Source organism: Sebastes umbrosus, chromosome 13 (assembly GCF_015220745.1).
Source record: "Sebastes umbrosus isolate fSebUmb1 chromosome 13, fSebUmb1.pri, whole genome shotgun sequence".
Taxonomy (NCBI): domain Eukaryota; kingdom Metazoa; phylum Chordata; class Actinopteri; order Perciformes; family Sebastidae; genus Sebastes; species Sebastes umbrosus.
Window position 1 is genome coordinate 15285341 of NC_051281.1, and position 15410 is coordinate 15300750.

Genomic DNA, 15410 nt, shown 5'->3' on the forward strand with positions numbered 1-15410 from the left:
CATGAGTCGCAGAGTGCAAAACCGTGATGCCGCCGCCCGACTTACGTTACTCCTAAAGTAGTGTTATTATTGGATGGCCTCTGAGCGAGGCAAACATCGTGACCACGGTTTTGCACTTGGCAGCTCATGTTACAGCAGTCTTGGTAAGGGAGGAGTGAGCGCAGGGACACTCAGTTGGTTGCAATCTGCAACCACACCACTAGATGCCGCCAAATACAAGTCCCCAGGAAGTGCGCCGGGCTGTGAGGCAAATGTTCATAGTGGCCAAATGGTGGTACTGCAACTTCCGTCACGTGATGCAAAAATAGCCCTTATTTAAATCATTAGGGCCTAAAAGTGCTAAAGTTCACTAATAGCTGAATCCAGAGTTATTTTTTCCTTCCTCCGTTCACGTGAATGAGACCGAGACTGTAACTTTAAAAACGCATCACATGACTGGTTGTGTGTGAAAGGGACCGCTCATAGTGACAAATCCACAGAGAATTATCCTCGACTCTGCAGTTCCTCTCAGCTCTACCGAACGTTTTAGTGTCTTTCAGCTTGTTGTTTTGATTCAGTCTCACAGCTATCATAGCGTCGTTTTCAGACACAGTTAGCGACTAACTGGTGAACATAGTGGAGCATTTAGCAGCTAAAGAGACCAAAAACAGTTAAAAGAGAGTGCATATTGTACTTATATTCATCAGGTGGACAGAAACACAACTACGAATGAATGCTAATGTTGCTCTGGGTCGGCTGGTTGTGTGAATAGCTGTTTAGCCATCATCAACTTCAAATGTGATTAAATATCAGTGTTGTGTTTACAATCTTGTTTTTGCTGCTCCCAAGTTGCCAAGAAAAATTATTGTTATTGCTGGTTTAACGATTAGGCTGCCAGAAAGCCTCATATTACCAACATTTATAGCTGCGGGGCACCCAGTTAGTGTGCTTCTTTTCAACATGAAATAATAAAGCAACTTTTATTTTGTGGCTAAGTGCCAGATAAGAGCATGAATTGGCCTTTGTTTTGTGTTTATATATTTTTCCTTTATTTATATCTGCGCCATTGCTGCTTGAGTTTACATTTGTAGTTTCTTTTTTTCCCTCTCCCTGGAATTTTCCTTTGTACTGGGCTCTGACAAAAGCTCAGGTGATTTCCGCATGAGTGACTTTGGGAGGAGGGTGGTCAAAGGTCCAAAGTCAACAAACAGCCACAGTCTTAAGATGAAGGACCTTATCGGCACCTGCTCGGTGAGTGTTTCTTTGAAAAGTCCAGTTCAGTGTTTACTTCTGTGCACTGGAGTCAAAAAATAAGATTTAAATGTGCATTTTATTCACAACTAACTTTGTATCGGTTTGAATTCAGTTTGCTTCAGGCCTTTATTGCTTCATGGAGCCTTATTGTCTGTCTTTCAGTATAACCAACTCTATCAAAATGTGAAACGATTTTCAAAAAACGGGGAGTATTTCTGCAAAGAACTCATGACTGTTTTTCAGCAAAGGTGAGTTCAGTACAGTTACGGCCTTCAGACTGACTTTCAATGACGGCAGGAGTTACTGTTTGACTCGGTTATTGTCTCTTGCTGCAACCTTTTCCTGTTTTAGGGCTGAGCTGGAACTTACTTATGCCAAAGGACTACAAAAACTGGCAGGCAAACTCATCAGGGCCTCCAAAGGAATGTCAAACAAGTAAGAGACACGGTGCCGAATTTATAATTGGCTCTTTCTTTTGTCTATTTTGTGTTTAACATGACCTCTTCCTGCCAAGTGGTGTATATGGGAAATAACATGCGCCTGGCAAGTTAGATGTGATCAAAACACAGGCAGTTGTCGAGCTAATGAGCCCACAGCTCTAACCTTTTCATGCCGGCTCCCCACTCAGTTCCACCTACGGTGCCTGGTGTCATGTGTCAGATGAGATGTACTCCAGAGCAGATGCCCACAGGTAGATCTCAAACCCCAGTTCACCTCATAACTGGGCCTGTCAACAGATTACACAGAAGATTTGGAGTTAAATAAGGTGTGTTGTTCTCATTTCAGATCATTAGGAAACGCATTTCAGCAAGAGGCAATTCTGGAAATACGACAAGTCTTAGACGAGCATAATAAGAGGAAGAGGCCTGTATGGGATTGATTCTTTTTCCTTGTATCGGTATATCTGTTCAAGCTTCCAGTCATAATGTGTCTCTGACCTTGTCTGTACTTTAATAGCTTGACGGTGCCATTGAAAGAACTGGAAAACTTGTTACTGCTAACTGGAGTGAACAACTCAAGGTAAAGAAAAACATTTTTTTAAACATAGAGATATGAATCAGCTATGACAATTATCATCATGCTGATCCATAAATGCTTAATCCATAAAAAACTTTGCATGACTGTCAACTATTATGTTATGGTAAACTATACAGTGGAGCCTTTACAGTATATATAATATATAATACCTGCATAATTCATTACAATGCATGCATAATGCATTCCTGGGTTGATATAAGCTTTAATAATGCATTACGGGGTGTTAAAACAAGCCACAATAGTTTGTGATCATTCAGAAATTATTGCATGACCGGTTCTAAAGTCTAAGAAACATCTTGACTGTTAAGATAGTATTATGACGACACCATAATGGTCATATGACTTTATGGGTAAATTGATCATGAGTGACTGTGCTGTTTGAATTTATGAAGCATTATAAAAAAAAAAACAGTAAAACTGTTGCTATGAAACACCATATATAATAAGGTTTATAGCCAATTTTATACCATAGTATGTGTTATAATTCATTATGTAAAGTTGAGGGATAAGATGACGATTTGTAGAAAGATATACTGTTATTTTTGCAAAACGTTTGTCTTCCTTTGAATTTACATGAATCATCTAAAATGTGCAATAACTGAATAAATGGAAATACAACTTACAGATTTCCTCAAATATTAATATTCATCATATAAATGATCCAGCAGGCAGTTGTAATTTACTGAACTATAAAATGTAACACTCCTAGCCCGCTCAAATTTATAAATCTGTCAGTTTAAAGTAGTAAAGAGCTGAATGTAATCTTATTCACAGTTTACCTATATATGATTTTGTTATATTAGTGATATGATCATGTGAATTCTTGTGTTGCCTCTTCTACAACAGATAAAGAAGAAATTGCTTGGACTAACAAGAGAGCATGAGGCTTTGTTCAACTTTGTTGAGAACAACAGGCAAATTTGCACAGAAAAAGAAAAACAAAAGGTTCAGTATATGGCTACCAAACCAATTTTTCAACACTACATATATTTATAGCTGCCGACAGGTCCATTAAAAGATTTTTTTTTTCCTGTTCTTGACTGCAGATGCTGAACAGGCTGACTAAGTCGGCAGAGATGCAGGCGCGGGTGGACGAGGAGTACTTTAATATCAACATGGAGGGTCATCAGATGAGACTCAAGTGGGAAAACACACTGAAAAACTGCTACCAGGTGCGGAAAAAATGCTCTCCTGCTTCTCATACTGTAGCCATTTAGCTGTTCTCGTCATCCAGAGTGGCTTTTTGTAGGTTCAGTGTCTTGCTCAAGGACACCTCATTTGTGATAAGAGTTGAACCGGTGAGCTTTTGGTTGCAGAAAATGCTCTAAATGCACTACTAGGTCAGTCTACCCTCAGTATGCTGTTTGGAGCACCAAATTAGCATAGTCCACCCAATGTACTCTATAAACCTATTTCATGCTGTTTTCTCTGACATACACACATTTTATCAGCGAGCAGGAACGAATAGTAGCTTTTGGTTACTGTATGATCTTTCCAGTCACTATGACCTCAGTTTCAGATGACAGTCACCCAACAGGAGGTTATGTGTTTGGATATTTCATGCTACACAGAGCAAATGACAAGGACAGGACTCTGGATAGGGATTGAATGTGCTGACACAAAGCATCACAGTGCTACTTTCTGCTTTTTCAGATAGTACAGGAGCTGGAGAAACAGCGAATTGAAGTTCTGTGCAACATCTTGACTAGATACAACCTCCAAATGTCCGGCTTTGGGCAGACCCTCAAACATGTAAGACACCCTGACTCCCACCCTGCTCATAAAGTATGCACCAAATCCCTTTATGGATGTTATAACTTATATTTGCCACCACTTCCAGGGCCAAAGACAGATAGAACAGACGGTCCAACGGGTGGACATGGATAAAGACATACAAACCCTGGTGGAGGAAAACAGCATCACAGCTGAAGATCACAAAGCGGAGTTTTTAATGGCAGATTATTTTGTAAGTCAAAGACACACCCAGTCATCTGACATGACAGTTGTTTTTTTAGTGTGCTCTATTGTATATTTACTGCTTTTAACATTCTGTTTTAAATTATGTAGTTGTGAGGTTGTATTCAGGTCTCCCTTGAATATTTGATAATCCCAATTGGATTTACCTGATTTAATAAAAGGTTATATACTGTATATGAATGTGCAGAGTGCAGAGCAGTAGTGACAAGAGCAAGTTTGTAAAATGACCAGACAGAGATGACCTTGTAGCCTTGGCGCATAGCATCAATGTTAGATTCAAACTCAGACCATCATAGTCACTGAAGCGTGATCTGTGTTCTGGATGCATCAGGAGGAGGACAGCAAATCACTCATGGCCAAAGACCGAAGGAAAGAGGCCATCAAACTCAAAGTCCAGCGTCTGGAGGACAGTATTACAAAGACAAAGAAAGACCGTGAAGGCGAGTTCAGCATATTATCCATTAAATAATGCATTCAAATTACTCAGTATAACTCGCCTTTTAACATTCTCGTTGCAGGAATTGAAAAACTGATGAGGATGTATTCTGAAAATCCATCTTTCTCAAACCAAAAGAACCTGGAGGAAACTGAACAGCAGGTTGATGAGGTAAACAGCGTATGTAGAGAGGATGGAAAGTGGTGTGTACAGATGGATATTTACTTTAAATTGCTCAGAAATTACATTTGCTGAAGTGTTCACTAATGCCATTTTGTTATTCGTAGAGTACTCTAAAGCTGGATCTCCTCGAGGCCACTCGCTACAAACTCTCTGTATCGCTCTCTGAGTTAGAGGGGAAGCCCAAGTCCTTTCACCGATTTAGCGACAGCATTGTGAAATGGAAAGATAAGGTAAGACTGCATGCATCAACTTCAGGACATGAGGTATGCTCTGGGGTGGTGGGAGCCTATTGGTTAAATTACTTTCTAATTGTAATGTCACTGGCTTGAATGCCCCCAAACTAATGGGAAATGTCTTCAGAGGACTGAGGTGCAGCTCAGTAAAGCATTAAAAGCAGCCCCATTGAAACGACAGTGGGATACTAGATTGGTTATGGACAGATGGTGTAAGAAATTTGACTTTCCCTGAATCAACATGAATATTGTTCTAATTTTTATGCAAGAGATAGTAATCCTTTGGCTTGGTCCCCTTTTTTCCTTTTAATAAGTTTGGTGAAGTTTGCATTCCTAGTGTAATACAACCGCTTGGCGTGTCAGAAGCTGGATGTTGTATATCATTGGTCATGAAGTATTCTAGTTTATGAGAGGAAGCCGTCTCACTGGAGAGCACACTGAGCAACTCTGCTTTCTGCATCACAGTCTGGTGCTGCTGAATTGGGACTACTAATTGAGACTCAAACTTTAGCAGAAATTTAAGTTTTGCTAGTTTTAGTTATTTTTACCCGTTATAAAACTTTAGGGAGATAGTTTATTTATTTATTAAAATTTTCATTTAACTTTATAAGAAGCTGGGAGCTCCCTGCAGATTTTATTTTAAGATAACATTGAAAAGTTCTTTTAATTAAACATATGCTTTAAGGCATTTCAAGTTTTGTGTTGGAGTTTGTGTTATTCCCATTTTTGACATCTAAATTTGTGTATAAAAATGTGTATCGGTATTGGGCCTGAAAAAAACATATCGGTCGATCCCTATAAGTCAATATAGCCCACAATCACAAGCTTATGGGCTTTACACTCTGTACAGCATACAATAACCTCTATCCTTAAACCCCTTGGTTCGTATAAGCAAAAGTATATGCAGAAGTACGTCTGGTTAGGGATCAGTTATAGGATATTATGTGACACAAACTGTTTTCCTGTCTAAAGGACTGTGAGCACAGCGTTGTCCAACTGACTCGTCCAGTCAAACTCAGGAGGACTCCGTTCAGATCCCGACAATCACTGAGAGCTTCCATCATCTACAAAGGGCCTGCTCAGTTTGTGACACGGCAGTCTGTGGAGGCGTTACCGAGCGCCAGCGACCGAGTCACTTCCACCGCTGTAACACATGAAGCTGTAGAGTGTGACGGCGCCGTTAACGGAGCCCTGCCTCACACTGATGATGATAAAGAACAAGGTAATACATTTCCAGAGCAACACAAAGATTTATTTCTATTCAGCACATTTGGAATTTCATTCAAAATATCAACATTGAACAGGTGAAATAACACCGGAGCTGTGCAGTATGGGAAAATGCACGGCCCTGTACAATTTCACGCCTGAACAGGATGATGAATTGACTTTGAAAGAAGGTAAGTGGCAACTCTAGTGCAGATTATCTAAAACAGTAGAGGTTTATAACTAATCTGATGAAATGACCGGATTTTTGTTTGACAGGAGATCTTCTGGACATTTACAGAAAGGAAGAGAACGGTTGGTGGTTTGGCGAACTTAACGGGAAGACAGGCCATTTCCCGTCAGCCTATGTTGAGGAGCTGCCTGTGTTAAGCAGCGTCAAATCATCTGATGCCTGACTGACGTGACAAAACTCACCCTGAGTCAAAGAGATTCACTTCTGTAGTGCCAAAAATGAAATGGCTGACTGATGATATTCATTGCCTTAAAATAGATAATAAAAACAAAAGCATTCCGTTTAATAAGCATGTTCCTCTGCTGACAGACAGGATCTATGATCTTTGTCACAGCTCTCCATGAAGTTATTTTGTAATGCTTTTAGGATTCATACTGTGTGAATTTTTATACCAAAATGATTTTGTTTCCATTATTTATGCCACATTGTGTACAGATGAATTCAAGTAGAGTGAGTGTTTAAGAAATATGTATTTTAATAGATTCATATGATTAACATAAGTAAAAATGAAGCCCAAGAAAATAAAACTGTATATTTATCCCCACCCATTTTAAACTGAGTAATGACATGAGTAAATAAATGAAAACTGTTAACCACATATGAGTGATCAATTACTTTATTCATCTTTACTTCTGAAGAACAACATCTACAGTAAACTGGTGAATTTTTCAGGTGAAATTTACCCCAGAACACCTGTTCTCTTGACGCCAATCTCCAGGGTTTGAAACAATGCCAAATATGCAACACGACAAAGCTCAGGACACTTGTGAATAAATGAACACCAGTGTTTATGTAGTAAGAAGTCAAGATTTTTTAATTTAGCTTTTTACTTATTGCCCACAGAAATGTAAATTAAATGTATATCTTGACACGGCAGTTGATGTTTTGTTGACAGACCTGTACTGTATTTACAGACTGAACGCTGGGCTCCTTACTTACATTAGTCCACATTGCAGCAAAACCTTCATTGCATGGTATTTTATCCTTCCAATCTTAGCAGCGTGCCTGAGAGATAAACTCCTTCCTGACGTTTGCCAGGAATGCTGCTAAGTTATTGGTCTCCTGAAGCCGGCTTTCCAAGACGGGCAAACACTCGAGCACGGGGTCACTGGACACAACTGTGGAAATGGAAGAGATAGTGTAAAGGGAAATCAGAGTTTTGTTTCTAACCACATTATAAATGTTGGAAAATAGTTACTGAAAACATGTGCAAAGACTGTGAACATTGTAGTACTGCATTGTGGAGTTAGGCTACAGTACGTGTGTATAACTTACTCTGGTATAACCCGTCTTTAATCCCCATTGTGACAACGTAGGCGCTGTCCTGATCTGACGGGTTGATATTGCGGAAAACAAACTGCAGCTTTTCACCTGTACGAGGACAACAAACACTGTAAATGTCTGTTCAGTTACTAACTAAAGAGAGAGTCACAAACTGGTATGTGTATTAATTTACATTTATGTATAAAAACAATGATAGATAATTAGAAACAGGACTCGATAAAGATATTGAATACAGAAATGCATGTTTGTGTTTAGCATACCTTTAACCAATTGTGTTTTGCCGTGGATTGTTCGCATCTCCATCCCCAAATGGTCTTGAAAGACTACTCTGGCTTTCTGGAGATTCCTCAGTCTGTCTTTGTTTGCTTTATTCTGAGACCTGATTACTGAAAAGAGGGAAAAAGCAAGTGTAAGGGACTAAAACGAGCTCATGCTACAGACACAAGTTAAGTTCTGTGATCTACACCATTCATTTCATTTTCAAATATAAACTTACAGTCTTTTCTCTTGACTTGTTCTTCTTTAAGTTTCTCTATCTTCTGGATGATGTCGTCTTTCTGCATCTCCTTCTGCTGAATCTCAGATATCAATTCAGAAATGGCATGCTGTTTCCCGTTCAATGACGCATTTCTCTGTACCAAGTCTGGGGGACAAACATTGCATCAGACCAAGCACGCTTTCACATAAACAAATGAAGCCTCTGGAGCTGCATTACAACATTTTGTCCCAAACAAGTATAGGCCCTTAGTGTGTAAAATCAGAAAAAAATAGGAATTATTCAGCACATGAAAACCATTTTAGTGCTGGAACAAAAATACAGATGGCGTGGGGCCAATATCCATAACTTCAACAATATTGTAAACATACAAACACACAGCTACGACTGAGTGCATGGCACACATGCATGTAAGGCACAGATGCAATGCTTTGAAGGCTTAATGCATAAACTCACCTTTTTTGAATGTCTGTATCGTGTCAAACAGCATCTCATCATCCTTACATTTCTTTAAACATGTACCTGCACAAAAGGAAGAAAACATTCTTGAAGACAGACTGATGTAATTGTTCAATGCAATGTTAATGTTGTAACTTTATTGTTTACTGTATGAAGTATATGTGCAAACAACAATATCTCAAACATACCAAGTGCAGACTTCAGAAAGTGTCTGTGGGACTGGCACAACTCTGTAGTCATGTCACTTATCTCCCCAAATGTTTTAAGTTGTTTGTTGTGGATCTCCTCGATTGCACTAGTGAATCCGTTACTCGTGTTTGGATCGGTAATGGACGCCATGATGATCACAATCTGCAATAAAAACAACGGCCAACACATTGCTCATCATGTACACGTTAAAGAACAACATTATACTCATCTTGCATAACACTTTTCAAAGATATATTGTATATTGCTTGTATGTTTTGACTATAGAGTGTAGCTGTTAATGTCGTCAGTGTATTGTTGTGATTTATATGTTTAATGTTTGGCTGCAAACAAAATTTATTTCTGGATAATAATAAGGTTGAGGCTGAAGCTGAGAAACAAATATAAAGGGGCTAGTGTTTCAGCCAAAGTACAATGCAGCCCATTCACTATATATACACATATACCTGCAAGCAGGGTCTGAAATTAAGTTTTTTCCTCATGTGCCACTGTGGCAGGTCACTGAACATTTCTACTAGCCACACAATGTTTTTGTCTGCCACTTCTGAAATCTATGTAGAACGCTTCAGAATTGTAAACACTAGGACAGTGTTTTGGCAAGAATCTGGCGATACGATAGCCTACATATCATGATACAGGGGTTACGATTCAGTATATTGCGATACTGTAAGCAAGGCGATATATTGCGACTTTTTAAAAATCAAATTTCAGGAAAACTGTCGTAGTATAAAGAACACACCGCCATATGCATCAAATCTGAGTACATTTATTTTAAAACTTTTTTATGCAATCAGAATAGTAGGATTTGCTTTTATCACAGGGGATGCATATCTTTGCAAATAAAATAAAGTACCGACTGAGTTAATCTTTGCTTTTAAACTATTAATTAGAAATCAATACACAGTTTTTGAGATTCCATACAGTATTATAAAACTTAATATTGCAATACTGAATATTTTGATATTTTCAGTCAGTGGTAACAGACAGTAGAAATATGGATCATGTAACCTTAATCACTGACTATTTCTAATATAGGAATTGCTTTTTAAAAATAATATGTCTTAATATAAGGATAAGTATCTGCCATGGTGGCAGGTGGCCTGAGATGTTCACCTGCCACAGCCAACATGTACCTGCTATTTGACAGGTGAATGCAGCCCACTCACAACATATACATATATACCTGCAAAGCCTTCTATGGTTGATATGACCGACCAGAGAGTGAAATAAAACAAAAAGCAACTGAGATGCAACAGATCCATCTGCTGATGAAGACCGTGTGATTCTGTTGACAGCTCGGGAAAACAATCTATAAATGAACTTTGAGTTGAGGATTGTTTGTCAAAACTTTCACAAAACATCTTCAACTTCCACCACTAGCCTGTTAACTTGTTGTTGTTGTTGTTGTTGTTGTTGTTAGTCCCACAAAACGAAGGCGTGACGATGACAGTAGGTAGGTTTATTATCATTAGTTAAAACTCACGATACAACAGTAACGTTAACGTTACATTAAGTTCGTTAGGAGCAACGTTAACGTGTTTTACGGGAGTGCCGAGCTCACAAACGTATAACATTACCGGGTAACCGTTAAAACCAAAGCGGTTGACCCGTTATCAGCCCAACTGGCAACATTAACAGGCTAATGCTAGCTAACGTTACCTGGGTAACATTAGCGGTTAGTTAACCGTTAAACGTAACTTGCCCAGAACTCGCGTTACTTAGCTACGAAATGAAACCAACGGACATACAAATTGCCGTTAGGATGTGGATGTAAAAGCGTTACTTACATGTTTGAATGTGCGGCCGTTGATGGTTTTGATTGACGTCTCGCTGCTACTGAACCAGACGTTATTTTCAAAAAGTCCGCGGTCTGCATACAGGAGGCGGGAACTAAACACCGGAAATGACGTTTACTTGGTTTTTCTTCCGCTTACGTCTCTACGTCTGCGCTTACGTCGCTTTTTTTAAACATGTGTTTGTAGATTGTTTTCATGCTATGTCTTTTTGGTTTGATTTACAGAAGAACTTCTCAAAACATCTATAAAAAAGATATCATACTAACAAAGATTGAGATATTACTCACTTTTAACAATCCCAGTTTTCAGCAGATGAAATTTACATAATTAATTAGATTAATAGCAAAATATCATATCCTTAAAATGATGTAGCTTAAAATAATACCCTCCTTTTATACTTTTAAAGATACTGATTTCAAAACTTATAACTATGATTGAAAACTTAAAACTCAAAAATTCTATTATTCATCTTTTCCTTTCCTTACATTTTATTTTTTGTAAAAAAAAAAAAAGTAATATATTATTTTTTATTATTTTTTAATATTTTTATACTGTGAAATATATTTACAGAATTTGTTGTAATGAAAAATCTGAACATGTTTATGTAACTACTGTATTGAACTTTCAAAATAAAGTGTAGGAAAACAATTATTTTTTTAAATCTAACTGTTTATAATATTTGGCAAATTCCACATAGATAAAATGAAATGGACCAATATAAAACCAAACTTCCCCTTATTTCTATTAGATATTAACCTCAATTCTCTAGTCAAGCTGAAAAATAGAAAAGCAACAAAAACCCAAACAATATTTGAAACCTAAAATTATTGACAAATGCTACTAATCTGTGCCCCTTAATTTATTTATTTACCATTTCATCCTCCTATGTATTTTATTTTTATTGAATGTAAAAAAGCTTCTTGCACAATCCCTTAACCAAATGTTTCTTTAAATTGTATTTTTTTAAGGCATCAGTGAATTCCCTGGCATCTCCTCTTTTTGTTCTTTTAATTTGTTTATATGATGTTTGTATTTGACTCATCAATAAAGTTTGGTGGAAAAAACGTTTTTTTCTATTGCCTAACTTGAACAGAAAACGTGGCAACTGTATGATAATGTTATTTCCTGCTAAACATTTAAATACACCCAAAGCAAAGATGCTCTCTATTGGCCAAGAGTGCCTTGAAGTTCCCACAGTGCTACTGTAATTTTACACCACCTTGTGGTGCAACTGAGGAAGTTCCAGTTGGCCCAAACTACCCAAACATCAAGTTCAAAATACTGTAGCCTATATCAAAAACTATATTATTGATAATTTTGTACATGCACGTGCTCTTACAAAGACAACTGTGGTTTTAAAAAGGAGAGAAAACATGTTGCTGATAGATCCACTGGATATATGCCTAACAGGATGCCAGATGGACTGTGTTTTTATGGGAAGCCCATTTTGTTGCTACGTTCACAGAGAAAGAGAATATTAATGAGGCTGAAAGGATCTAGGGGGTTACGTGGGTCACTGTCTCTTCTCAGTGTGTACAATGGCTAATATGTAACAACTGTAAAAGCAATGGTGTGAAAAACATCTAATGGCTACACAGCCAGGGGTGTAAACAGTGTTTGTAACATCTCTTAAAATGCGGAGCTCTCATGACTTGGGAACACATGATTTTATTCCTTTCTGGGTTCAAATTGAAGAGCTTGCAGTTGTTGCCATGGCTCCATTGAATGATTTATGCTGCCAGGTTGAGATATAAAGCTATCATGGGTGTGGAAGGGGTTCATGGTGCTTTTGGTTGGTGCTGCAGAAGCAGCTGTTGCACTCGGCACACAGAAAGGGAACCTCAGATGGATTTTGTCTACAGCAGTGAGGTGCTGGTTATACAGCACCTCCAGAACAACTACAGGGAATACCACGACTTTCTCAACTTCATGTCAACAGTGGGAGACTCGTAATATCTTCTCTGTTTATTTCCCCCTCTGGTTTCATCTCAGTCATAATGTGGGCACCAGGATGATATGGGCGGCTGTTATTGGTGACTGGTTCAATCTTATTTTCAAATGGTAAACCGACTCTGAGGTTAATATTTTAACTTTAACAACATTTTGTGTGTCTTAATTTGATTCTTGTTTTCAGGATTCTGTTTGGGCAGCGACCTTATTGGTGGGTGCAGGAAAGTCACGTCTACCACAACGACTCATTCCCACATTTGGAGCAATTTCACATCACATGTGAAACAGGGCCAGGTCAGCATGTATGCAGTATGTCATTAAAAAGTAACACTGTCGAGCTCCTGTCTAACACTTTCTCTGCTGTTTCTCTACGCAGGAAGTCCATCTGGTCACGCCATGGGCTCAGCATGTGTGTGGTATGTGATGATCACCTCTGCTCTCAACTTCACAAGGCCATCCTCCACTGTGTCTTCTGCCCAGAGCTTTCAAAGGTTGGCGGTTATTTTGTATATCATACCAGTGATTTCTTCATTACTTGTTGTGTCTCATTATTTCCATCCTTCAGGTTTCTGAGGTCATGTCTATGGATGGCTTTTTGGGTCATTCAGATAAGCGTTTGCATCTCCAGAATTTTTATTGCAACACATTTCCCACATCAAGTTATCCTCGGCCTTTTAGCTGGTGAGTGTCTTCGTGCTGTCACAAATTCCCTGAGCAAATGTATGTTATAGGTCATAGGGTTGTAATTTACACGTTTTTTCTACGATGTGTAGGTATGCTGGTTGCCGAGGCGTTTGATCACATCCCCTCAGTCTACAATGCAAGCTTGAAAGTGTACCTCCAGACCAGTGTTTCTCTTTTCTCTCTAGCCGTTTGCTTTTATCTGATCCTCAAACTGACAGCCACTGATCCTTTGTGGTCGGTCACTAAAGCCAAGAAGTGGTGCGCTAACCCAGATTGGATCCATCTTGACACCACACCTTTTGCTGGTCTGGTGAGAAACCTGGGAGCCCTGTTTGGTCTGGGCCTGGCTGTGAACTCGCAGATGATCATTCAGAGCTGCAAGGGGAAGAACGGCTACAAAACCAGATTTAAACTCATGTGCGTGACAGCGACTCTCACATCCATGCAACTCTATGATTTTATCAAACTACCCACTCACACGGAGGTTCCGTTTTACATTTTATCATTTTGTAAGAGTGCTTCAGTTCCTCTTGGTGTGGTTGCAGTTATTTCTTACTATGTTCATTTGATCGGAGATGAGGACAGGAAGTTATCTTAGATTATGGAGGAACTGTGAAGTTTTGTAAAATCGTTCTCATCACTTTTTAATTAGCATTAAAGGAGGATACATACCACCTGTCAGACTGTTTAGTCACAGCTGTCACATAAGCACTGAAACTGCAAGATATTGAATTTGTTTTTATGTGGTCTAACTTGATGAACATTGCAAAGTATGACATGTGCAGCCTAACAGCCTATGTATACTATATCCACTGTATGAGTGCATATGTGAAGCATTAATGACATGATATGACAGACTGTTGTAAATAAAACTGTTAACATTTTTTATCAATTTGGAATTCATATTTTTATTAAATAGTTTAAAAAGTTATTTTGCATTGCTTTCATTTGGGAGATGCTTCGCAACTTTATTTTTTCCTTCGAATAGGCTGCACGGAGGGTTCAGTGTCTGCTCAAGGACATTTTAGAGCCAAATAAATAAATTACTTTGAATTATTTTTTTGGTCGAGGTCTGAAACAAGGCCATAGGGTTGGGGGTTAGGGGGTGGACAATGTCCTGCATATTGATTGGCTCTAGTTTTCAAGTCAAACCACTGCAGGACAGACGCTTTTTATCCAATGGCTGTGAAGAAAGCAGGAGGGGTCAAATGCAGGTTAACCCGTCACCGTCTTTGCTACGCTATGCTCAACGGGGAAAATTGAGAGTCACCACAAAGTCACAAGCTATTCAAATTTTGATGGAAGTTACCACAAAAAAAAGGAAATGCAGCTACAACAAAGACTGAGTATAACTGGGTGAAGCTGCTGGAAGGCGATTCTCAGAGAGTTTTTTTGCAAAAATAATTATTTTTCAATTTAATTTTGAGGGAATTCGCCGTCACAGTATAGGAGCTAAGGGGCAGAATATGAATTTTTATTTTTTAAGTTAGATAGACATTGTATAAAAACATGTAGACCACCTCTCAGCATTGGTAAAGTGTCCCGCATTGTCCCTCACAAACATGCTCTTTGTCCCACATTTGGTTTGTTGGAATCAGGTCACCCTAATGTAAACACGCTGTTTATTGGAGGTGGTGAAGTCAACATTTTTGTGGACAATACGCCACACAATGGTGAGATTTATGCCTCATCAGAAGAAGTGTTCTCTGTTAGTTTCGGGTTTCAACCTCTAATGAAGAGCAGCACACAGCGGCTTACCTACAGCCTTGTCCTCAGAGATTGTACATAAGCCTGGGAAGACTTTTTTCATTTGCCATATATACAGTAAATTACACTGATTCAAATTAATTTGCTTTCAGTTCTAGTTAATTAAAAAAATCTTCCTCATTTCTTCCTGAAGTCAGTTTTCTAAATAGCCTATTCAACTAAAGTTGGAGTAGATAAAGGGAAGGCTGCTTGGTGGTCCTGTGTCATTTCT

At 38.6% G+C, this 15410-nt stretch overlaps 3 protein-coding genes across 4 annotated transcripts; 2 read left to right on the plus strand and 1 right to left on the minus strand.

Annotated features, from left to right (window-relative positions):
• The first annotated feature begins 1089 nt into the window (after positions 1-1089).
• nostrin (nitric oxide synthase trafficking) lies at positions 1090-7246 on the plus strand. The gene is made up of 16 exons (XM_037790408.1): positions 1090-1230; positions 1396-1481; positions 1585-1668; positions 1862-1924; positions 2020-2101; positions 2191-2253; positions 3118-3216; positions 3318-3443; positions 3925-4023; positions 4112-4237; positions 4580-4688; positions 4767-4855; positions 4972-5097; positions 6073-6322; positions 6405-6497; positions 6583-7246. Exons 1-16 carry the CDS (start codon positions 1141-1143, stop codon positions 6717-6719), a joined length of 1722 nt encoding a protein of 573 aa, XP_037646336.1. The 5' UTR covers positions 1090-1140; the 3' UTR covers positions 6720-7246.
• Positions 7157-10945, minus strand: spc25 (SPC25 component of NDC80 kinetochore complex). Of its 2 annotated transcripts, none has more exons than XM_037790409.1 (7): positions 10790-10945; positions 8984-9146; positions 8793-8858; positions 8337-8483; positions 8101-8226; positions 7832-7927; positions 7157-7674 (listed from the first exon to the last, which is right to left on the minus strand). In XM_037790409.1, the coding sequence occupies exons 2-7, from the start codon at positions 9132-9134 to the stop codon at positions 7550-7552; spliced, it is 711 nt and encodes a 236-aa protein (XP_037646337.1). In that variant the 5' UTR covers positions 9135-9146; positions 10790-10945; the 3' UTR covers positions 7157-7549. The 2 variants fall into 2 exon arrangements, with proteins under 2 accessions (XP_037646337.1, XP_037646338.1); XM_037790410.1 differs by lacking the exon at positions 10790-10945 and adding an exon at positions 10218-10551.
• A 1683-nt stretch (positions 10946-12628) lies between these two features.
• LOC119500595 (glucose-6-phosphatase 2-like) lies at positions 12629-14324 on the plus strand. Its single transcript, XM_037790411.1, is given in 6 exon segments — positions 12629-12744; positions 12746-12859; positions 12933-13042; positions 13125-13239; positions 13314-13429; positions 13522-14324. Coding segments are annotated over 6 exon segments (1065 nt in total). The 5' UTR covers positions 12629-12643; the 3' UTR covers positions 14031-14324.
• The last annotated feature ends 1086 nt before the right edge of the window (positions 14325-15410 follow it).